This window comes from Neodiprion pinetum, chromosome 6 (assembly GCF_021155775.2).
Source record: "Neodiprion pinetum isolate iyNeoPine1 chromosome 6, iyNeoPine1.2, whole genome shotgun sequence".
Classification (NCBI taxonomy): domain Eukaryota; kingdom Metazoa; phylum Arthropoda; class Insecta; order Hymenoptera; family Diprionidae; genus Neodiprion; species Neodiprion pinetum.
Window position 1 is genome coordinate 21983572 of NC_060237.1, and position 24685 is coordinate 22008256.

Consider the following 24685-nt stretch of genomic DNA (forward strand, 5'->3'; position numbering starts at 1 on the left):
ACTTCAACTCCAAAGCGCTTTAGAAACTATCAACCTGCTATGATCCATTATCACTTTGCTATCAGTTACAATAATAGGATAGGAAAGGGCGGAGGATCGTGCATGAGATTGTTGTGGAAGTTGAATCGCAATCCATATGAAAATCTGAGATAAGGAGGGACGTAGAAAGATTGTATCAGTTTACAGTAAGTTTTTGATAACGTGATACTACCGTTCTGCAACCCTGTGACGGTGAGAGAGTTGAGACCCATCTACGAGACGCCCGCCTTAAATTGATCATAAATTCTTTTCGATAGGCATCTCCCCGTGATATAATACGAGAAGATAAGTCCCAGGATGGATGAAGACTTAAGTGATAAGCGTTTACATCAGCAGACTTGATTACCCCCACGCTGGCATGCGGTGGGCGCCTGTACGTCTTTTTGTTAGCACACATATTGTGGTCACAAGCTGAAATTTGTCATGCGCCATAACTCGTAACCAACCTGCTGTAGCCAGTTGATCAAGATCTTCTGCCATGGCTGCTCCTAGTGTAACACTCAACAACGGTGAGAAGATACCAGTTCTTGGCCTTGGCACCTGGCAAGGCCTCGTAAGTCGCTATATCTGCATGTATTTATTTTTTACATTTTCATGGTTTTTTCGTTATATTTATCACGTTTTAACTACTATTCGCAAGATTTTCCAACGCCATATGTTACACGCATATTTACTTGTTTCTCGTCAATTTTTCTTCGTATAACATCTTTATTTCGCAACCCCTTGCTTGAGGTCTGATATGGTATAAACTTCGCAACGGTATTTTGATTTTTTTCCATCCGTGGGTTTCTATTTTACGCAATTTCATTATTCTATTTAATTTCAATTCATCCCGCAACTTAGGCTCATTGCTCTACTCAATGATCTACTCTAGAACTACATAGTGAAATCGTGCATACCAATCAATCTATCTAATTTAATTTTTCATCCTATACCGCCTACAGCGTAACTTGGAGAGATTGGGATATTCTTTTATGACCTAGTGTTATCGTTCTCAATTACACGTGCGGAGTAGAGCTGATTATTACATAACTGAAGGAATGTTGTGTACGTAAAGAAAGAGACGAACATTCAACCAGTGACGAGTTTCTTGGCATCTGAAGTAGACTTTACGATAATGAAATTAGTTACGTAATTAAAGTCGATGACTGTATATACTGTTTGATAATTTCATACGCATAATAGCCGATTCCTGTGCGTTTTTTAAATGTAAATCCCGTTTCATTGTTCACCGGCACTATTCTCTACTCATTAACCAACATTATACCGGATGAGTCTTGCCAATAGACCGACTGATATAAACATCCTTTTGTGATTATTCGACACAGATATGACTTCTAGAATTCTTCTTGTTGTGATTTACTTCTCGGAAACTGTAACTTTCGGGTTAACTTGTAGAGTATAAGATATTGGAAGCAACTAAATCTACGCCCTGTTTCCAGGTTTAGAAAGGCCCATCCTGTATATTCTCTTACTCTACTACGATGAAGCAGTTTCAAGGCCAGCCTTATATACGCAATAAAAAAGAATGGCATAATTGATTAGGCAGATTTGAGACCTATAATTCGATGAAATTCGATGGTCTATTCACCCATTTTTAACTATAGTGGGCATATAATAAAAATAATTAATTTCTTCGAACTGGTGGTTGGTCGTACAATGTATGCATAATTTAAATTATAACGTTACAGGATGACCCAGGTGTCGTGGAACAAGCTGTTAAAGATGCTATCGATGCTGGATACCGACACTTTGACTGTGCCATGAAATATGGCAACGAGGATGTCATTGGCAAGGCAATTCGAGAAAAAATTTCCGAGGGAGTAGTCAAAAGAGAAGATCTTTACATTGTTACAAAAGTAAGAAACCGAAGCGAGCCAATTTTCTGTTAAAAAAATTATACTCTTAATAGAGAGACAAAGAATCAAATTATCATATGTTACAAGTAGTTTGGGAAAATTAACTTCACATTTTTGTGACAATTACAGTTATTGTAACCCTCGTGAATGAGATAAATATTTTTGATGATATTAGACCCTGTAATTAAGGCCCGAAATACCCTTTCAACACCTTCAAACGACTCAATTCGCTTTTCAGTAACTATACAAAATTATCGATCGAAATAATGCGCCCTATACCTACATTAACAATTAGCAATTATTTGTCCACAATGCAGCTCTGGAATGACAAGCACAAAAAAAAGGATGTCATCGAAACATGCAAGAAATCTTTGGAAAACTTTGGATTTGACTACATCGACTTGTACCTGATACACTGGCCGATTTCAGTCGAAGTGAGGATTATTAAAAAAAAAAAAATAGTTTTTCCTTCATTTGTTATCCAAAAATTAGTTGACTTTCAATTGACCGCGTCTGCATAATTCAACAGTGATTACCAATCGTTAAATTAGAGCTTGAACTATTTTTGCCTTATACTATTCGAGCTCCTAAAGCGTGTTGGTTTCTTTTCACAGGAAGCAACCGGTGACTTATTCTCTGGAAAGTTCGTCGATATCCCGCTCGAGGAAACATGGGAGGGAATGGAGGAGTGTCATCGTCTGGGTTACACCAAGAGCATAGGCCTCAGCAACTTCAACTCGGTGCAGATAGACCGCATCCTGAAAGTGGCAAAAGTTAAGCCGGTTGTTAACCAGGTCGAGTGCCATCCAAACTTGAACCAGAAGAAATTACGCGACTTCTGCGCAGCCCGAGGAATAGTTATAACTAGTTACAGCCCCCTCGGCGCTCCTCGCAGGTCTTGGTTTAAGCCAGGCGACCCCCTCGTGGTAATTGACGAACCGGAAATCGTCGCGATAGGAAAGAAATACGGCAAAAGTCCTGCTCAAGTCGTGCTTCGATATCTGGTACGATGGTATAATATACTTGAAATATATTTCAAATGAGATACGGGGTTTTTAAAGTGATACAGGAAAAGTGTGTGAGAAATTCAAGTTACGATTCTTACCTTGCTCATTTTTTTCCAGATTGACATCGGCACCGTCCCAATTCCAAAGTCCAGCTCGAAGAAACGCATCCAGGAGAATATCAACCTGTTCGACTTCAAACTGACCCCCGAGGAGGTGGCGACAATCGACAAGTTCGACATTGGCGTTAGAGTTACCCCAGTTGAAGAGTAATTAACAATTCTGACTTGTAGTTAATCGATCTGCGCGTATAAAGGAGTGGTTGACTGGAATGTGATTTTTTTTGTTTCAGGTTCACTGGTCATCCGGAATATCCATTCCGTATTGAGTTTTGAGGATTTTGCTGTTTTAAAACTTTACTTAAGCAGCCCTACTGCTACATTTGATTTTATTTCTTTTACACCATAATGTTATAACTAAATTCTAGATCGCAGTATTTCCTTAGCGTGCCAAATTACAAACATTGTCAATTGTGAAAGAAAATATCTTCAATCAATAACTACGAACTGGTACATCCTGATTCCACAAATGATGCTTCACTTTTAGCGAATGAAAACACAGACAGTGAGTGGACGTCAATTAGTAATGTACAAATCTTGTTTATATTAAAACTGTAGTTGGTCATTCTTGTGCGCTTTTACTAACAAAAATCAAACAGTTATCTATGGTTTAGATTTGTACATCAAATTTTACCTCGGTTCCGTGACAAAATTGCACAATATCGGTACATAAATTTCAAATCACTAGCAAGTAGAGCTCAGGAATTCCGAACACTATCATGAGTAAAGAAGTAATTTCCGTACAAAATATATCATACATTTTCTAATAGATTTCCAACTGCGCATTTACCAAAATTATTCTGACCATAGCTGCCAGTATCATAGAGGGCAGTCTAATTACAATGTTCAATTATCTGGATAAAGTCAAATGTCCGTTTCACTGATAGTTCAAACTTCAAAGTATTGTATGCGCTCTTCGAGAATTGTGTGAACTATTTATAAAAATCTATCGACTAACGGCATTTGTACAGGAATTTTCAATTATTTGCTTTGACCGCGATTAGTTCTCTCTCCTTCACTTCTACGTAAGTAAATGAGAAAATCTACCAGACATTGTAAACATTCTTGTATTTTTTTCGGTTTTTCATTGTGATTGTAATTGATTGCTTTCCCATTTAAAAACCACCCACAAACAAACTGAAATAATAATTTCAGAGCTTCTTCTATGGTAAACATTCCTCACTATGCAACCTTTATGAGGTGTACACTTAATGGGAAGGTGCGGTAATGCTTCGAACAAGTCCGTGCACCAGTTTCCAATTAGTACAAGACTACATAAAGCCATTTCTAGGATGCAATGACGAATTAGCAGGTCTAGTTTTTAGCCAGACAATTCTCCAGTGGCTAATTAGACTATACCTGTTAATAGTTTGTTTTTTTTTCATAAGATACATGCGAATGAAAGACATTCCAGTTTATGTTTCAGTATAAGCATTTCATTTCATATAAACGCGAGACCAATGCCGTGCGTTATCACGAATTATACACAAAGCAACTGGTTTCTCGTCCTAAAATTTTATATTTCTGTCAACTTATGTTACAGAATCCAAAAATTTAAATTTATGCTCTCTACGACTTCGAAAAAACGTAGGGACACAGATAAGATTAATTATAAAACAAAATGATGTGACCCCTGGCAAAATACGTTAAATCTTTATCAACAAAGATAACGGTCGATGACGTTCATCGCATGTCGTGGAGTGTTGCATAAGCGGACCTCTGCGATGTCAAAGATATCGATAACATTCTCATTTCTGATCTGGGTATACAGAATCGACGATGTGCGTCGCCTGTGGTGTGACAAAAATCGAGAAGAATCGTTGCAGCCTTGATAAAGGTCTCACAATATATCACCAGGCGTCGTTTCGCGGTCACCATTTCAAAGTACAAGGTACAATAAACGCTTGATGAAATAATTGAAAAAGCCGCAACAGACTCCCTCGGAACTTCCTTCGAACATCATGAACGTATCAAGTCGTAGTTACTGTTCAACGGTGCAGAGCTCGCGTTCACATCCTCTGGGAGAGGACATCCTCTCTGGGATCCCAACGTCAAGCCTCATTACCATGACGAGCAACGCCATGACGTATACACGTGGTAACAGTGGCATGGCACAAGTGTGCGGCGAGTTTCACATTGTGAAGCATATTATGCCACCAGTGTTCCAAAGACTGGCCTGCACCACTTAACCGGACACTCCTGAGGTCACCGAACCAGTGGAAAGTTCCGAATGCTCGAGCTTAGGGCTACGCAAGCTGGGCTCTCCGACCACGTGGCCGGCGTCATGTTTTACAATCTGTATATTGTATACACCTATACATGCACTTGCGTGACTATGTAGAAAAATTTCCGACCGGTTGTGAATCATCGTTCATTGGCGGTAATCTAACGCAATTGCTGCTCCCAGCCTCCTTGCAATGCCTGGTGGTAAAATGTCACCATGCCACCCCACGCTCTAAAATTATTATTATATACTTATACACACATCTCTATTCTCGTTTTCATCATTTCTCTTTCTCGCCCTTTCTACTTTTACTTCTGTTGCTAACGGAATCTTTTTCCAGAATTCTCTGGCCCTTTGACTATTCGACTCGTCGGTCGGACTGTACAAGGGATTTTTACTACCGCCATGCAGGAACCACGGCAATGTGGTCGTTCGCTCATTGTTAGCAATCCTGTGCGTGCGAAATTGGCCAATTATTTTTACGAGAGTCCGCACGGATTGTAATTCGCATATACAACTTTATCTTTTATACTCCAATATGCTACACGTTGGTCTGTAATGTTGTAAAGTTTCCTTCTACATATCTTCGTACACCGTTTATTTACTTTTGAATTTCCCACCTCAATTACGGTTCGCAGTTCGGAGTTCAAATTTGAACGCAACCACCATAGCCCGTTGAGGAAAGATAAATCCCAAGCAGTGTTCATAAGCCTCCTGTGTCCCTGTCCGCACATGATTATTGAAGAGAGTAACTTTTATCCGCTCTACTGAAACTGTTCTTCTATACAACTTTGCTATGGAAAAAGTTTTTCAACTGTGAGTACCATCCGTAAGCGTGATTTAATCGTTGTCGCACATGTTAGTAGAGTAGTCGGATACATATTTGAAAGAATCGTCAACGACGATCGAATTTTCCCTAATCTCTCGACACGCTTGTGGCTCCGCGACCCGTTCCCTTGACTTATTAGCGTCTTATCTGTAGAATCACATTTGAAGTTTCGACAAAATTTGTAGATATTAAACGTACGGAAACTACGTATACATCCACCAAATTTCGTAATGCTTCGAAACATAGGGTGTAATACTATTTCGCAATTGAACGGTACTGCGTTAATACTTGATAACGTCTAATCTGTATAGAACCGTTATTCGTAGGACAAATTTTCTGTCCTCTGTTCGTCGATTCAGTAAACAAAACAATAATATCAATTATCACAAACTAACCGTAATTGCAGCATGATGCCAGTCCTAACCTCGCCCTCCATGACTATAACACCGTCATGTCGGAATGAAATTAGATCGCCAAGTTTGGATTTCCTTCCTTCGAATGCTCCAAGTTTTCGCCAACGAAAAAGGCTATTCGAACCGATCATTAAATCGATTGAGAAACTATTTGAGCTCGACATCGAGGAGGTGGATGAGATCGGAGAGGCAAATCGCGATGTGACAAATAGTCAAATTGACAGAAAAGGTTCGCTGATCTACGTTTCTCCTGCGATCCGACGTCGAGAGTTATTCATAAATTCGGATTCACCACCAGCCTTTTCTGAAACGGATTCTTCGATGCTAGAAGGATTGGAAAATTTAAAATCTTGTGCACGGAACCAGAGAACGATTCACTCCTCACCGAAGCTCGTTAATTCTCACTTTGAGGATTCTGGGTTCATGAACTGTTCAATCGAGATGGTACCGTGGGTGCAGAGGTCGATCTCAGATCTAGATTGTTCTCAGAAGACTTTGACCGGTGAGCAAGACAGTGAAAATAATCCAGATTCGGATGATCGGGTCTCGTTTGATTCATATCTGCAAGGAGGAGAGGATCATTCGCGGTCTTTCGGCGTGAAAGAGATCGAGATGCAGCCACCGAAGAATGGCAACGTCGGCATAAAACCATGCGCCAAAAATCTCGACAATCGCATCAGTGATAAGCTCGCAAATGATAAATTGGAGGCCGAAAGAAACGCTCTTGACCCTAACCGTGGTGTCGAGAAATGCTCGGGCCACAATCAGTCGCTGACAAACATTGAAGTCGAGTGCGAGGATGACGCAACTGCCAAAAAATCTACCAATACCAGATCTAGAAACGAAACGTTGTCGGGCTTCGTTCATAAATGTAGCCTAATTTGTGCCAATCATTCTTCATTCCCGTCCAAAGAAAACTGTTTAATTTTTGATGGACTCAGCTCTGCTGGCAAACGTAAACAAGTTCGTAAACGGCCGACTGGTTCCGATAAAGGGAGACATGACAAAATGCAGGGTGAAAATTCGACGATCTCTGAATGTTTAGAAGCGTCCACCTTGTCGGTACAAGCTGAGGATTATCATTTGATACACAAATTGGAATCCATATCCCTACAAGATATAACTAACGTGAAATCTTCAAAGACCGAAAAGAAGATACCGAAACTGATCGTATTCGAATAATTCCCGAACCGCTTTTAGCATTTGCTCATCCAAGTGTATTATGACCATTTCTTTTTACCAATAACCATATAATTTTACATCGTGATTAAACATGTATCTGTGTTTCATTTATCCTTATTCTTAACTGAAAATGTATCTTTTAATTGTTCCTTGAAGTAATATGTACCTAATTATACATGTATCGTCGACGTATTTCATCTAACCTTTTGTAAAGAGCAACTGGTCTAATAACGATTATTTCTAATTTGTGCGTATACAAGGTACTGTGATTTTTGTAATAAAGACCCTCGCTTATCTATAAATTTTAAATAAAACTAAAACCCACTGTCGCCCAGGTGTAATATTATTAAACGTGTTTTAGAATGTACAATACAGAACAGAAAATGTTCAAACTGGCCGCCTCGGAGCTTCAGAACATATGGTTACGTTTGATTTTAGCAAACGAAGATGACCCAAACAGCGTTTAAGAAGGTGAATCAGATTTGTGTACATCGTGGAGGACGTCGGTTATTGCCAAGTGGAATATTTCTCGTTCGTCAGAGATTCTTAATCCCTGCATTCAAAGGTATGCAAGAATTATAAAAGCAAATAAAATAATGTCCCTTTCAATAGCGTGTCTTATGGTTCTCGCCTACACACAAGCACATATTTAACGTCCGTTAGACCGACGCGTGGTGAACATGATTCTTGCTCGTTTATATAACCAAGGACACGTGCGGCAATCACTTTGTTGCCTGTCGAGGAAATGTAATCTTCATCATCATCACCATCATTACGTACATTCTCGTGATTCATGGTTCGTCACGTCAATGTGCGCGAATAAAAATGGTGCAATTTTTTCACCAACACTGAACCAGCCATGAGTTGTGACTTTTGTCCAATAGTTTAACAACCATTCCATGTTTTTTTACTCCTTGTTTATTGTTGTCCATTTTCTGTCGATCTGGTAATCGTTTATATGACCGCCTACAGGGAAAAATATGTGCGTCAGATAAAACGATAAATGTATGTGACACGTACGATGATAAGTGTTGCCTGAAATATAACGTGTCTGAAGAAAATGTTAACCGTCGTGTACGTTGGAAATATGTAAAAATATACGTGTTCAGTGAATATGACAGCAATTAATTACGGTATCTGTAACGTATATTTAACTCACGTTTATTTTATCGATTTTAGATGTCAAAGTTGACAGCAAATTTCAGTCACATACATTTTTCATGTAACTTTTTTATTTTGTCCGAACCTGCCAATCAGAAAATGTATTCGTAATTTTTACCAACAGGAGCCTTACAGTGTAGAAATTGGAATATCATACTGGTCATCATCAAAATATAACTGGAGTGAAATGACTCCACGTAAAAGGCTGCTGTCCCTCCAATTGCAGACAGAGATTTCCCCGATTTACAAAAACGCGACTGACGACCCGCGATTCACGTGGTCAGCAAGGAAAACCGGATTAAAATACTGGCCAATCACACAGTGTATTCGATTTTCAACAACTCCAGTGGAGATGGTAAAAATGCCGGAAAATAAGCCGTTGATCGTCTTTTCAAGCAATAATACCGCCAATTTCAAGCATTCAGTTGAAAGAAATAACATTACGCCGATCAAAAATACTCTTTTCGAATCCCCATGGAATCCGCAACCATCACTCAACGAGACCTTGACGGTCGATGAGGAATTCGATGAAAGTTATAGTCGCGGAAGATCCCCTTCTGTCAGTTTTCTCGAAGAAATCATCACCCTCAATGAAACTATAACGATTTCGGACGAGGTAAGGTGTCACGGAATAATTCATTGCCGACAATAGAACGATCCCGTAACACCATTAACACTAGACTGACTTTTGGAGTGATTCAGGCTGCTGATATGATTTTCAAAATCATCCCCATATTCTGTCAGCACAATCATCCGATACGGCTACTGAGTATTTGTTTATCTCTTAATTGCGACATTTACAGGAAGCAATCGAGACACCGAAGTTACAGGATAACATCATCCGCAGGATGAATTACAAGGAGGTTAAAAATTCTCATACTTAACAAAAGGGACACGCGGAGCTTGAAAATAAATTCAACGGGAGAATGAAGAAAAAAATCGGATCTCAGTTGCGTTGTTCGATAAAAAGCGACGATTCAGCCATTGAATCAGTCAAATTATCAAATTCGGTATTTGAAGTTCAACCACCCAATTCTGAAAAGTTTTTACCATCTTAGCCGCGCTGATCACGTCGATATTATTCAATGGGTAACGTAGTCCCTGTTTTTTTACGCCGTAGACTTAAGTTCGATCAAAAGTGTGCTGGAAACATGAACGTATTATTTGAATTGTTTACAATCGTTCTTACGGATATCCGGTTTTACTAGAAATATTTGATTCTTATTCTCTTAGGTCATAAATCTTCACCTGTCTTAATCAAGAATCACGCATGCATTTGTATAAATATCTTTTATTAGATTTATAGCGTATGATATATCCTGTTATTAGTACAATTATACATTAGTTCTAAGATGAAGATTCACGCTCATTTAAACAGTAGCTAACAACTCGTTTTCGCATTCAACGAACGCGTTAAATCATAGTTATTTTTTCTTAGAATAAAGAATTTTTCACATCCTATAATAACCATATTATTTTTCATCATTAGGGATTAATTACGCGAAATATTTTTCTTAAAAAGATCCTTTTACAGTTCAGCACGGTTCTTGTACACAAATGCTTAGGTCGGCTGAATTTTTGTAAAAATTTTATTGATCCTAGGAAGCGAAAATGCCTAAAAATCTATAAAAGGTAAGTTATTGCCCGGTTGGGATGAAAAACTTTTTGGCTTGTCATTCCTTGCCAAGAAAAGTGAGCGAAACAGTAGAAACGGAATCGATGGAATCGAATGATTTGCATTTATTTATCAAGCAAAAATCATTTGTTATGTTGGGTTCACATTGCTCATAATGATGTAACCAGTTACTGTACGTAGCGATGCGAAGTTGATGTAATCAAGGAAGAAATTAACGCCGCAAAGCAATTAGGGTTTTGTTAGAATCAACGCTCGTTGTAAGCTCAAGGATTTCATTCCACTGATTCGCGCGAGTAACGTTCACTCGGTGGAACTAACTTAGGCCTCGAATATATTTTTTCGGTGAACCCCTTTGAGTTGTCACGCATTGAAATCGACGATCAATCACAAATGACGTAACGCCGCGTTAAAACGGGACGGATCGAAACCGGTGGTACCACGTCCTATCACGTAAAGAAATAAGGATATTAAAGTCCGTAGAATTCCAAGTTTCAATCATTTTAGGCAGACTTTTGGCGACACCAATGCCAATCCACGTGGATAAGGTAAGATGGTTTAATTCAGACGTGAAAGCTGGCACTCTTGGTCGATTGGATGCAGTGATCAACGAATGAAACAGAATGATCGAAACTTTGCCACATCACTCTACATTCATGAAAATGGAGAAGATAGATCCTCCTCAAGGTGAATTAAACGAGCCTCACGAAGATCGCGTGCACCAATCATTGCCGGTGTAACGACATCTTGCATAAACAATAAACGAATGCGTGGTAAGACGTAGCACATGGTGTTCATCAGTACCTTTGAACATTGTACCTTAAAACTTATCAAGCAAACAGTTGCATCTGGAAGTCGTTTGCGATACGTCGGGTGTCTCGTAATGGGTCATGTATCTTAACGTACATATGTTCATAGGATACATAGCAAACAGATTTGTCTATATTTAATCATTTTTCTAGACCAGCAAGTATTTTTTCCATTCGATTACAGCATGACTCGGCGGTGAAATGTTATCGAAGGATCGTGAAGCCAGCGATTCCAGTCCCGGAACAAGACCTCGTTAATTTCCTCGCGTGTCAGTTAATATCGATTTTACTCTATGGACAGAAAAATATTCGAGATACATACATCAACGCCATACATAATGACTGACGTATAATTTCGTATTAGATATATTTTATTTTATTGATCGAGTATTGTTGTTTGCTGCTAACTGGGTCGTCGAGAATGTAAAGCTTGTATGATTCTTGAGTACCTGGAAACTGAAGTAACAACTTATAATATTATAACGGTTAATTTGAGACAAATTCCAAGCTTCATGATTCGCTTCTAAAGAAGTGATCATGTAATCATTTTCGATGCTATTTATCCACGATCGGTTAGATTCAACTATCGAAAATCAATAAGGAGGAAAGCAGCTTTCGGAGATCTATTATGCAGAGGATACTCGAATTTACAGTGTTCAAACTCCTTATCGCGTAAAACAAATCCTCACACTTGGACTTTGAATGTCTGACCATGTCAGTATTTATTCACTCACTCAAATCCGTGAGCGCTATTTACTCGTCCGAAATAGGTTCGCGTCGCCTAGAATTTATAGGAGCTTACATACAAAGCCCTTGCACATCGAAATGTCGGGGCGAAAAAAAAATAAATAAATAAATACTCAAGTACATTGTATTTCGACACAGAACCTGCTCGTTCTTCTATTTCGGTCGTCAAACAACAATTGTGTACATACTTCTCGGTACGCTGCTCGCAATACTTTGCTGTAACATTTCGTTTTCTTTTTTGCCTTTCCGCGATTCAAGGCATTACGAATGCACGGTAGAAAATTGCGTCGTATTTGGAATACATGAAAACGAAATTCTCACGATATACGTATTATTTATTACGTTGTGTTGAGAGCAGTTGTGTTAATTGCCAAAAACGTATTTTTTATTTTTCCATTCCAGTTGTCTAATTTTATTCGGAAACTCTTCCTAATGCGTTAAAAAAGTTACAATATCGTAACACGTAAAGAATAGTTGTGAGTTTCAGTTTGCCAAATGCACCTCCAATTCATTGTAATCCTTATCTCTTACCGCTGTTGAAACTACACGGACAATTAGTGAGTAATAATTTATTTTGTGACCGATCGATAGCTGAGGAAAAACAGACTCGAGTTTAAATCATTGAGGATATACTTGTAGCTTTCTTTCGCGTTCTACGTGATAAATAGATCATGTCAAAGCATGGAGAAAAAAAAACAGAGACACAGAGACTTTGAGTGTAATAAAAACTACACTAGTTATGTCAATTAAATGAATCGTCAAATTAGAAATACTCGTTATAACAGATTGAATAACTGCTTACAGAATATTGCTTTTTTAAATCTAAATCCACACCCGCTATTCGGTAACAAAAAAAAATTTGATAATTCGTGAGACAAGTGATAAACCTCTTGACCTACCGGCCATCGGTTTGAAAAATTATTTTGAACATGCTCTATACAAATCGCTGTATACGTTGCGTAATCTCGGTTACATCATACGGCAAACAGCATCACATGTAATTCTGTACAACATACGATATTTCCGATAGCAAATTCGATCGTGGCGCCGTATGAATTATTTCCTATTCCGTAGACGATTGAATTAAAATTTATGGTTTTATTCGATGGGAATGTAAGATTACACTGAACATACCCATAAAAATGATTTAATGTGTTTTTTTTTTTTCAAACTTCAGCCGCTTTCGTCGCGGAATCGAAACCCCGGATCGAAATTACCTCGCCGGCAAGGGAATAAGCGTTGGGCAGATTTGAATACCGTTCGAAATACAGGGGATGTTGTGATATCTGGTTGTGTGGGAGACTGCGAGGGCGTGTAGAGCGTGGGTACGAGAGAGACAACTACTCCGATTCGCCGGATGGTGGGGAGCTGGATAAAAGGCTGGGAAGGCCTGGGTCAGCCACAGTCGAGTATCGTGCTCCGAGTGACACGGGTTCAACGGCTGAAAATTATCGTAACGAATTAGCGATCCATCATGTCGCCTACCGTAGTGCCGAAAGTGAAGTTCAACAACGGAAAGGAAATCCCGGTCTTCGGTCTGGGGACGTGGAAGGTGAACGATTCTATATAAGCATAAAACGGCAATTAGTCGGCGCTATTCTCGAAATGTGGCCTACGAGGAGAGGAAGCCGGTTAGCAGCATTCTCGTATCCGCCGGAAGATCAATAGCACGATTCGAAGCCACGAGGTTCAAGCGTAAACGCGTACGACGTGCACGCAGCGGTTATATAACCGTTTCGAACATCTCCTTTCATTTGTTTTTATTTTAGGAACGCGCGTTCGGTAATTTCGAACATTCGAGCAACGCGGATATTCGACTTTCGCTCTTCGCGCGGCGCTGCGTCGACCTTGAAATAATTCGTTGGGTTTTGCATTACGATGCTCTGCCTTGGACACGCGAAAAATCGATCGCTCCCATCCTGCGTTCAAACAAAGAACGTTAACCGCCGTTTCGGACGTTGCGTAATTGCCGAAATCTTGGCGGGAATATATCGCGGCTTTTTGAAACAAGCGTGCATTTTATCATTGCTTTATACTGTGGCACTTGCGACGTTTTGTTCGGCTGCGGTCACGTTGCGTTCGTTTACTTCGTGTCGAGTGTAATTAGACGGTTAGCGTCAAGAGAACAAGCCTTTACCATTAACATATGGTAACTTATTTACGAGCAATTCTTATCAAGAAATTTGTTTTTTATCATTGACTTTGAACCGTTTCTTACGTGCCTATAATATTCCCGAATCACTGCCGCCGCTTGTAGAAGTTTTAAGAATTTTTCAGGAATCGATTCAAGCTTATGTACAGGTGTAGATATTGATATTCAGACGTGAATGAGCCTTCAATTATAAATAGTGCCTTTTCAGTCCATGCGATTCAGCTGGAAACTTGACTACATGAATTTACAAACAATTAGAAAATCGTTACATAGACTGTAGAGGTATATTGATTTATCGAATTGTACGATACGATAATCAATTTTTTTAGTAATGACACCAAAATGATATGCAAATATTTTGTGAAATATCAAAAATTGGAACGTAATCGGCGAACCGCGCGCATTGGTTTCCTCTTATCTCATTAAACAATGGTTTAATTAATTAAACTTTCAATAACGTTGAATTTGTTTCATCAATTCCAGTCAAAGCCCGGCGAAGTTACTCAGGCGGTGAAGGACGCGATCGACATCGGCTACCGGCACATCGATTGCGCCCACGTATACGGAAACGAGAAGGAAGTCGGTGCGGCGCTGAAGGCGAAATTCGCCGAAGGAGTGGTGAAACGGGAGGACCTCTTCATAACCAGCAAACTTTGGAACACGTTCCACAGACCGGACCTCGTCGAGCCAGCCCTGAAAACCACCCTCAGTGACCTTGGCCTTGAGTACATTGACCTCTACTTGATCCACTGGCCGTTTGGCTACAAAGAAGACCCGACGAGCCTCTTTCCCTCAAATCCCGATGGCACCGTGGCGTACAGCGACGTCGACTACCTCGACACCTGGAAGGCGATGGAAGCCGTGAACAAGAAGGGACTCGCCAAGAGCATCGGAGTGAGCAACTTCAACTCTGAACAACTCGAGAGAGTCGTGAAGAACGCTGAAATCCTACCGGTGACGAATCAGGTGAGCATTTCCTTTGCCATGGCTATATTATTGTCTGTACTCAGTGTCCGTACTTAAGTAAGTGACAGTATCTCTTCAACGAATCAATGCCGATTTCAGGTCGAATGCCATCCGTACCTGCCTCAGTTGAAACTGTCCGAATTCTGCAAAAGCAAGAACATCATACTGACGGGTTACAGTCCTCTCGGCTCTCCGGACAGACCTTGGGCCAAACCCGGCGACCCTCAACTTCTCGAAGACGCCAAGCTTAAAGAGCTTGCCGTTAAGTACAAGAAGACTCCCGCCCAAGTCGTCATCCGCTACCAGGTACCGACTGCACTTCCGGCAAATATATCGGTTGAAGAAAGTCGACCTACGGATCGCAGCGTTTGATTAGAATTTTTGCGAAGGAACAAATTGGACCGACGTGTGATTTTATTTTTTTTTTTGTTCGAATTGCAGATCGATCGTGGACACGTAGTCATTCCGAAGTCCGTGACGAAATCTCGCATCGCCGAAAACTTTAACGTTTTCGACTTCAAACTGGCACCTGAAGACATCGAGTACATCAACAGTTTCGACTGCAACGGCAGAATTTGTCCCTTAGACAAGTGAGTACTCGTGTTAGTGATACACAACGATAAAACTACCCAAGATTCAAAACCTTAGACATTAAAAAGTGTTATGAAATCTCAGCCGTGATTATCTTCGAATTAATTACCTCATATTACGACTTTGATACTTGAATTTTGACTCTGCCACGCGACTAATATCTTTATATATATGTAACATAAGTTGAATCCGCACAGTCAAAGATCGCGTCACATTTGAAAAAGTTATCGTTCGAGAGTTTTCCCATTCACGAATCGAAAGTATATAACCCATCGTAATTAATGACCAGCCACACAAATTGCTCAATAAGTTCGATGAGAATTTGGAAAACACTGTCGAATTAAAGACGCTTACCTTTAGCGTAAATAGATTGCGTGATTCAGTTTGAAACCCATATTTATGATCGAATTAACCCAATGAAAAATGTTTATCAATTCCCTAAAATCGTGATCTAGAGAAATTCAATTAATTAATCTTTGTAACTTTTTTGTTACAGCGTGAAGACCCACAAATACTGGCCATTCCAGATTCCGTACTAATTAAGGACAGGAAGAATTAACCCTTACGCATAGTTAGTCTTTACGTCATATCTATTTCGAATATATTTTTGTTTCTTTGTATTACCGGGTGTAAATTCAAAGAGTACATCCACCGTTTATTAAATAAAATTACCATAAATTCTGATGGACATAAATTTTTTTCCGTCAACGAATAAAAACAATTATTTTCTCTTCGTGCACGTTGCGAATAGGACGTAGATTTGATATGTTCATAAACCTCACTCGTACAATATTTAAATAAAATAAAAGCAATATCGCATTAATAATATATGCTGCAAATGATAAATACTTACAAAACATTTTACAGAAAAATTGAGTCGATATATTCCCAATCACACATGTGGTTTATTTTCAATTGATGATTTCAAATCGCTTTATGGTTATCATTTCGTGGTTGTATTTGTAGCGTGATTGACTAATATCAACGAATAAATTTATCTAAGACGCAACCTAATCAACTTTATGAAATCTTTATTCACTGCGCATCAATTACATACGTAATACGCTCAGTGCCCAAATCTGTGTAGTAATGTATAAAAAAAAAATTTTCTATTTACACTAAAAATATGATAGTTTGAACAATTGAAGAAAACGGGCCATTTATTTGATCCCAAAAAATTGAACAAAAAGTCAACTAAGAATTAAAAAGTGGCAAAATTCGAATATTTACCGTCGAATTTCCGGTATTATTACTTTCTGGTTTCGTCTAAAGTCGGATGTTCTCATTTTCCGACGACTATCAACGAATATCTCGCCGATGCGGCACGTGTACAGAACGCGCCACAGAGTTTTAAATGAACATATTTTATGATTTCGGTTCATTTGTGATGAAAGAACGCGGTCCGCGCCTGCGCGATAAAAGAACGGTCGTACATTCCACGCATATAACATTGCGTCGTTTCAATTCAGTTGCATTCTCCGGCACACCGAGGTAGAGAAGAAGTTCGGACGCACTTGGTACTTAGTTTCCACAAGTGCATACGTCGTTATCCACACGCGAGAAATTCATCGCAAGTTGAAATCTTCGCAATATTTCAATGGCGAAAGCACCGACAGTGAAATTCTACAACGGATCAGAGATTCCAGTCATCGGACTGGGAACTTGGCGGGTAAATTTGCACATAAATTTGTTCGAATTTTTCTAATTATGCTAAACTCAGATCTGTACTTACTAATATTCGTATAACTGGAGTCGTTTCCAGTGGCCGACCTCCAGCAGCCTGTTGTAGTTTGAAATTGAATTGTAATCACTAATTCAACATCGATCTCTTCTTTAAAATTTCGTCTGGAAATCAAAAACTTGATAAACTTATTATATTATGCTTTACCTCTGGACATGGCTAACACACAGTATGATATTCTCCCACTGATGCAGCGGGAATCAATAATATTCCATATTTATTGAAAACAACCAACAGTAGTAATTACGTTTTTTTGCCCAATACAAATGATCGATTCTGTAGTCCAACACTCATTCAGACGTCCACGTGGACAAACATAAGCTTTTTTTATCAGACGGTTCATCGCACTTCTATTAGCTACGTTGAGTCGATAAATTGAGGTATGACTGTCTGTAATTTGCGGAACAGTCGAAAGCGTGGCTTCAAATTTATCATATTTTATCACATATATTGATAAGCATTGCTGGCAATTTCCAACGATAGCGAAACTCCTTCTCCGAAGTCACTATACAATATTATCTATTGTAGAAAGTTGAAACAGTGCCAAATATTAAATCACCATTTTTAAATCTAATTATATAATTCCCTCGAAAATGAATTTTGAAATTGCTGAGCCTGGATTCTATATCATTTCCTCATCCTTTACAATAGGACTGAAATAAGAATTACTGCGATACATGTTTAATGGACTCGAGGTGTTTATACGAGGAAAAAGGCTGAGCTGAATTTACCACCGTATAATAAACTGTTATCACAAAATTGTCGCAGTGACGGTAATTATGGCGGGCATACAAGACATCCGATTGTAAAGTTTACAACGCACAATTAAAACATTTACGACAATTGTTAGACGATATACATACCTGAGAACACTACAATTTTGATGTTTGGTATTGTTTGCACTTTGCAGCCTCGCAAATCAAACTCGAACGCTGATGCAATAAAAACCTCAGATCTTCGCCACGACACCACCTCGAATTACATGATAAAACAATGAATAAATTGCTTGCTTCAGTGAATTGAATACATAACGAAATTTCTTCAAGTAAGCTTCAAGATAATAATAATACTAATCGAGGTCACTTGTATAAATCCCGAAAATTTTATTAAACTTTCATATAAAACTGTATATGACATTTACTTATATAATGTGCAATTGAAGCTTTGTTGTAAGCTTAGAAAGATGAAAGTTTATTTGAAGAGCATTCGGCGCGTTATGAGACCTGAATCAAGCGGACTACCCGAAAATCGATATTACGTTTAAAATTTTTATCAAGTGTATTAATATATCTAATTACGCGTTGATGACTAATTACGTCATTCTATCAACAGTCAGAACCAAACAAAGCATACGAAGCAGTGAAGGATGCGATCGATATCGGATACCGATTCATCGACAACGCCTATCTCTACGATAACGAAGTGGAAGTTGGCAAGGCGGTGAGATCTAAAATTGCAGAAGGAGTTATAAAAAGAGAGGACATCTTCCTGAGCAACAAGCTTTGGAATACTTTTCACCGACCAGAAGCCGTTGAACCAATGCTGAGGAAGACTTTGGCTAACTTGGGCGTTGAATATGTCGACATGTACTTGATGCATTGGCCGATAGCTTACAAAGGTTATTCAGAGTTCAAAATTACGTGACTTTGACCAATTCGATCTGTCTCATAAGACATTTCAATAGTTGAAAGGATAAATCTGGTCGGTATATAAGAAGCTATAAATTCTTTCCAGAGGGAAGCGGAAACTATCCTCTTGACGCCGAAGGTAAAATGCAATTTGCCGACTACGATTTCGTCGACACATGGAAAGCCATGGAGAAGGTTTACGAAATGGGGTTAACGAAAAACATCGGCGTTAGTAACTTCAACGAAGAGCAGTTGGAGAGGATTCTAAAGGAGGGAAAGATCAAGCCCGTTACCAACCAGGTCGAATGCCAGCCCTATTTGTGCCAATTCAAGCTATCCGAATATTGCAAGTCCAAGGGCATCGCTATAACGGCTTATCGCCCATTGGGAGGGCCGGGAAAACCTGGCCAACCGAAACCCAGCGAAGATCCAAAAATCAAGATTATTGCCGAGAAGTACAAAAAGACTCCTGCTCAAATTATGCTGCGTTATCAGGTAATGTACTCGCACTGTTTTAGTTATCAAGGATCGTAAATTTAGGGCTGTTAAATAAAATCTGTACATGTAACGTACACTAAAAAACTCGTCGAATCACTGCGCTCAAAGATAAGATTATTTTTACTACAATCGAGTAATGGTGCCGTCTTCGTGACAGAAATACTCTGCCATTGCTTCAAAATCCTAAATTGAAGATTTGTAAATTTTTCACAGATTGAACGGGGACACATAATAATCCCCAAATCAGTGACTAAGTCTCGAATTGAAGAAAACTTCAATATATTTAACTTTGAACTTGCCAAAGAAGATGTTGAGCTCATCAACAGCCTTGACTGCAACGTCAGATTAAGTCCGCTGCTTGAGTAAGCTATATTTTTGTTAAATCTCGCTCATTTCTCTCCTGTAAAATTTTTTTTTTTTTTCTAAATCAGTATTCCTCGTACGAACTGATACGTAGTATCATAAAATCCTGAAACTGACCACGTCTTCAGACTTCTCGATCATAATTCATTTCTTGAATTTCATTACAATGGTCATTGATATTCTTCATCAAAGCTTGTATTCAAAGAATGTTACAGTAATTCTTTCGGATAGGCTTACAGGATTTCATAATACAACGTATCAGCGTACAGGGAAGAGTAACTCCATAAATATTTTTTTTCGCTCCGTCCTACCGCACATGCTTCATTATCCAATACTGATTACATTTTCAGGTGTATCGACAGCCCGTACTATCCATTCGAGAAGTAGAATTTCGACGAAATCCTGCCCGAAAGCTGCAACGATTGATGCAGAACAACCTCTCAATAGTGCCGCGACAAAAGTTCTATTTAGTATAATAAAGGTTTAGTGCAATAAAGGTACTATTGAGAGGGTTGAGAACTAATTTTTGAGAACGAGCTTTTGTAGTCGGAGTGAGGGAACCAAAATTTTGAGAAATGTATTCCACTCACAGCCTGTGAGCGGTTCTATTGAGAGGTTGTACTGTATCAAGTTCATGCATGCCGACAACTAGAGCCGGCGCAGTATATAGAAATTATCTCAATTAAATTGATACGTTGACACTTATAAATGTCTTCATAGAGATCTTGTGACGTCTCACAGCATTGAAAACAACCAGAAAACGACCAGCTAAACGATCAGTCCGAAACCAAAGTTCGAAATCGGTGTCTTGAAATATCTTTTTGTACAGATTTTGTAATATGAAATTGAATTCTGTTATTACTTTGTATGATACATAAGCATATCACTTATTATATACAAGTAAGGCAATTAAACTAATCGTGAGATAAACTAAAATTCTTATTCAATCAGATCGACACAGATTGTGTTTCAATAAGCATGAGCGTACATACGTTAATTTAAAAAATTGTCTCTATTCGATATTATGAACTAACAATAAGACTGTCTGATTTCAAAATTCCTGTAACAATTTTTCCCTATATTATACAAGATTTCGAGATACAACTTTTTTCAAAACAAGCGATTGAAATGTACGTGAAAATGAAACGTCTAAAATGCGCGATTTGATCAATTGTATTGGAACCGATTGTTCTGAATAACACTTTCATAATTTTTTTCATACCCGGTTCATTTCTTTGAATGATACGCGTCTTACACCTATGTAGATCGATAAATTGACTCGGCCCAAATACGTGATTGTGTTAACAGAAACTTGTGACAATGTTATACTCTAAACGAGATAATTTGACATTTTCGTTCGCCGGAAACACCTTGGATTCATGGAAAAAACGTTGTCAATAATCCTAATCGCGAAAGGCCATCAAATCAAAATTATATACATAATAAAAAAGTAGATTGTCATATAATTGTTTTTACGAACGGTCGATAATCCAGGAGAAACGGAATAGTTATGTAGGGTGGATTCTCCTTGACACTTTGTATTCGCGTTCTAATCGATAAATGGCACGGGCAAGCATAAAGCAAAAGAACACGTTATGAAAGTGTGTTCTTACGACTGCGGTAAGAATTTTAAGAAAAATTGACTCATATTCAACTGGATAATTGGTTTCGATAAATCAACAAATTCGAAGTACTAATCGAATAATGATTTTCTCAGACCTGAACGCTCACACTTTTCAAATGAAAACAAAAAACTAATTACAAACAGCGACATTCCTGGCAAGGCACGAATCTCTGTATTACGCAATTTTCATCGTATCTCGGAACAAATAGTACCTTATCATTCTGTACATATTTAGGATACTTATCAATGTCGATTGCTGCAGGCACGATTAATTAATTGATTAACGCACAACTGGGGGCATGAAAAATTACACTATTCAAACTTACTTTCGGTACTGTGAAATTGGTGTGATTATACATCATTCAGCTGAATAATCTGTTCTACATCCTTTGTATTTCTTGTAATGTAGGAGTGAAAATGGCATATTTTTGCTTTTGCGCCGGAGACAAGTCATCATGCTACGATAAATTATGGTTCCGATACAAAAATTACAATTGCCATAACGCTACTTCGGTGAGTAATCACCGAATTTGGAGGTACGCAGGGTATTGCGTTCTGTTACGAAGCACAGATACCGCACAAACACCTACAGCAGGCATTTTCGCTCGATGGCGGGGAAACGGATAAAAGGCCTTGCAACACCGGGATCAGCCGCAGTTGAGTACTGTACTCTGATTGAGAGTGATACGGGCTAGTCGATTAAAAATTTTGCAACGTATTAGGCAAGTCAACATGTCCAGAGTGCCGAAATTGAAGTTGAACAATGGGAGGGAAATTCCCGTCTTTGGCTTGGGAACGTGGAAGGTGAATAATAATAATGAATCATTTTGAACGTGGGTGTTTCGATGGAACAATTAAATGTTGGCAATTTTGTGTGTTTGGTCAATCCGCAAAATTGAGAAAGTTGAGAATTTGGGAAATTCGAACAGGATTTAATTCTGTACTTAGACTGAAGAAAGTCATTTCATAAAATTTATAAACGTGACTTGGTCCGTACTCTACGGTGGAAAAATATTTGACAATAATTTAAAACATCTCGAGAAGTCTTTAAAACAATTTCCGAAACATTGGAATAAAATACTTTTTGGCAGGATTTAATTTCTTTAAATTGTTTAGATCGTTCGAACAAAGTTTAACGTTTCCAAAATCGAAGTTGAAGTGGAAAGAATTTTTGTGAAATTTAAGTGACCTTGATATAATACCCATGACGTGCGTGAAAGTAGGATATGGATATGAATAATCAATATTTGGTATTTGGCTAACAAATATGCTGTTTTCTTCCGTGCGAAATAACGGTTTGATCGACATTTCCATTAAACAAGTCCCTGATATCGTTTATAGGCTTATACACAGGTGCGAATTTACACCGTGTAGCTTTGAAGATTTGTAACGTCACATGAATTGAGCGATTTGGATTCTTTTTTTTTTTTAAATCGAAGTTGGAATACGAAATCTCGTAGAATGTAGCACAGCTTCGAAAAATATCGTTTTATCGGTAAAAAATACCTTAGAAAACTGAACCCGCTAACGTAAGAATCACTTTCAATAATTTGGGCCTTGTTGAAAAATTTCAGTCAAAACCCGGGCAAGTTGCTCAGGCGGTGAAGGACGCGATCGACATCGGCTACCGACACATCGATTGTGCTCACGTTTACGGAAACGAGAAGGAAGTCGGTGCGGCACTGGCGGCAAAATTTGCCGAAGGAGTGGTGAAACGGGAGGACCTCTTCATAACCAGCAAACTTTGGAACACGTTCCATAAGCCAGTACTCGTCGAGCCAGCCCTGAAAACAACCCTCAATGACCTTGGCCTTGAATACCTTGACCTCTACTTGATGCATTGGCCTTTTGCCTACAAAGAAGACCCGACAAATCTCTTCCCGTCTAATGCCGATGGCTCCGTGAAGTACAGCGAGGTTGACTACCTTGATACCTGGAAGGCGATGGAGAACGTTAACAAGAAAGGACTCACCAAGAGCATCGGAGTGAGCAACTTCAACTCTGAACAACTCGAGAGAGTCGTGAAGAACGCTGAAATCCTACCGGTGACGAATCAGGTCAGCATTTCCTTCACGGGATGTGTTACACAATCAATGTCCGACTCCAAGTAATCGGCAGAAATGTGCGATAACCGTTGACTCTGACGTAAATCCGTATCTTTTCATCAAATCATTACCGATTTCAGGTTGAATGCCACCCGTATCTGCCCCAGTTAAAATTATCAGAATTATGCAATAGCAAAAACATCATAGTGACGGGTTACAGTCCTCTTGGTTCTCCGGACAGACCCTGGGCCAAACCGGATGATCCCCAGCTGTTGGAAGATCCCAAGATTAAAGAGATCGGCCGAAAGTACAATAAGACATCCGCCCAAGTTCTCATCCGCTACCAGGTGAATTCGTCTTTTTTTTATAATTGTTTGATTAATTTTCATTTCTGATCAACAGCTGTTTTGATGATTTATGATAAGCTTGACGGTAACTATGTCACTCGCAAAAAGTATAGATTAGATTCTCACTGTGTTTCAATGTCAAATTTTTTGTTACCGTCGTTATAGAAAGAATGAACGAACAAACTTTTTACAGATCGATCGCGGCCACGTAGTCATTCCAAAGTCCGTTACAAAGTCTCGAATCGAAGAGAACTTTCAAGTCTTTGATTTCAAGTTGACACCTGAGGACATCGAGTCCATTACGAGCTTGGACTGCAACGGCAGATGTGTTCCGATGAAAAGGTTAGCATTTATATACCAGTACCCGAATATGTGAAGAAACTATTAATAATTTATAAACAACTGTCGGCTATATTGTAGAATCTCAACGATTTCTATCGCGTTTGAATCATCGGAGATTACTTACCGTAATTTACAAATTGAAATTTAATCACTACCAAGTGACTTAATTGATTGTTTATCGTCTCTACAATCGTTGGTTATTAAAGTTTATGTATTCGAAAATTTTCTGTTACAGTGCGCAAACTCACAAATACTGGCCATTCGGAATTCCGTACTAAATCCACGCGTCAATTCTATTTATATTGTTTGTATCATCGAGTGTGATTTAGAAGACTGCACCCACTGTTTATTAAACGAACCTACCGTAAA

General features: G+C 38.9%; 5 protein-coding genes across 5 annotated transcripts; all 5 read left to right on the top strand.

The window, feature by feature from the left end:
* The first annotated feature begins 428 nt into the window (after positions 1-428).
* LOC124222361 (aldo-keto reductase family 1 member B1-like) lies at positions 429-3586 on the top strand. Its single transcript, XM_046633210.2, has 6 exons — positions 429-592; positions 1731-1898; positions 2216-2332; positions 2513-2902; positions 3023-3171; positions 3255-3586. Exons 1-6 carry the CDS (start codon positions 518-520, stop codon positions 3295-3297), a joined length of 942 nt encoding a protein of 313 aa, XP_046489166.1. The 5' UTR covers positions 429-517; the 3' UTR covers positions 3298-3586.
* Positions 3587-4211: 625 nt separating this feature from the next.
* On the top strand, positions 4212-7998 carry LOC138190305 (uncharacterized). The gene is made up of 2 exons (XM_046633208.2): positions 4212-6061; positions 6481-7998. Exons 1-2 carry the CDS (start codon positions 6042-6044, stop codon positions 7667-7669), a joined length of 1209 nt encoding a protein of 402 aa, XP_046489164.1. The 5' UTR covers positions 4212-6041; the 3' UTR covers positions 7670-7998.
* A 5412-nt stretch (positions 7999-13410) lies between these two features.
* On the top strand, positions 13411-16412 carry LOC124222365 (aldo-keto reductase family 1 member B1-like). The gene is made up of 5 exons (XM_046633226.1): positions 13411-13571; positions 14655-15137; positions 15237-15443; positions 15579-15727; positions 16225-16412. Exons 1-5 carry the CDS (start codon positions 13494-13496, stop codon positions 16265-16267), a joined length of 960 nt encoding a protein of 319 aa, XP_046489182.1. The 5' UTR covers positions 13411-13493; the 3' UTR covers positions 16268-16412.
* A 137-nt stretch (positions 16413-16549) lies between these two features.
* LOC124222368 (aldo-keto reductase family 1 member B1-like) lies at positions 16550-21062 on the top strand. The gene is made up of 5 exons (XM_046633228.2): positions 16550-17397; positions 18802-19087; positions 19204-19592; positions 19809-19957; positions 20309-21062. The coding sequence occupies exons 1-5, from the start codon at positions 17326-17328 to the stop codon at positions 20343-20345; spliced, it is 933 nt and encodes a 310-aa protein (XP_046489184.1). The 5' UTR covers positions 16550-17325; the 3' UTR covers positions 20346-21062.
* Positions 21063-22221: 1159 nt separating this feature from the next.
* On the top strand, positions 22222-24685 carry LOC124222367 (aldo-keto reductase family 1 member B1-like). The gene is made up of 5 exons (XM_046633227.2): positions 22222-22386; positions 23157-23639; positions 23768-23974; positions 24168-24316; positions 24552-24685. Exons 1-5 carry the CDS (start codon positions 22315-22317, stop codon positions 24592-24594), a joined length of 954 nt encoding a protein of 317 aa, XP_046489183.1. The 5' UTR covers positions 22222-22314; the 3' UTR covers positions 24595-24685.

Coding starts and splice junctions, on each gene's coding strand:
- LOC124222361 (XM_046633210.2), top strand. CDS start 518: ATGGCTGCTCCTAGTGTAACACTCAACAACGGTGAGAAGATACCAGTT. Junction 593..1,730: donor TTGGCACCTGGCAAGGCCTC/GTAAGTCGCTAT, acceptor ATAACGTTACAG/GATGACCCAGGTGTCGTGGA. Junction 2,903..3,022: donor AAGTCGTGCTTCGATATCTG/GTACGATGGTAT, acceptor ATTTTTTTCCAG/ATTGACATCGGCACCGTCCC.
- LOC124222365 (XM_046633226.1), top strand. CDS start 13,494: ATGTCGCCTACCGTAGTGCCGAAAGTGAAGTTCAACAACGGAAAGGAA. Junction 13,572..14,654: donor TCGGTCTGGGGACGTGGAAG/GTGAACGATTCT, acceptor CATCAATTCCAG/TCAAAGCCCGGCGAAGTTAC. Junction 15,138..15,236: donor TCCTACCGGTGACGAATCAG/GTGAGCATTTCC, acceptor TGCCGATTTCAG/GTCGAATGCCATCCGTACCT.
- LOC124222367 (XM_046633227.2), top strand. CDS start 22,315: ATGTCCAGAGTGCCGAAATTGAAGTTGAACAATGGGAGGGAAATTCCC. Junction 22,387..23,156: donor TTGGCTTGGGAACGTGGAAG/GTGAATAATAAT, acceptor GAAAAATTTCAG/TCAAAACCCGGGCAAGTTGC. Junction 23,975..24,167: donor AAGTTCTCATCCGCTACCAG/GTGAATTCGTCT, acceptor AACTTTTTACAG/ATCGATCGCGGCCACGTAGT.
- LOC124222368 (XM_046633228.2), top strand. CDS start 17,326: ATGGCGAAAGCACCGACAGTGAAATTCTACAACGGATCAGAGATTCCA. Junction 19,088..19,203: donor TTGGCCGATAGCTTACAAAG/GTTATTCAGAGT, acceptor AATTCTTTCCAG/AGGGAAGCGGAAACTATCCT. Junction 19,958..20,308: donor AGATTAAGTCCGCTGCTTGA/GTAAGCTATATT, acceptor TTACATTTTCAG/GTGTATCGACAGCCCGTACT.
- LOC138190305 (XM_046633208.2), top strand. CDS start 6,042: ATGGAAAAAGTTTTTCAACT. Junction 6,062..6,480: donor ATGGAAAAAGTTTTTCAACT/GTGAGTACCATC, acceptor CCGTAATTGCAG/CATGATGCCAGTCCTAACCT.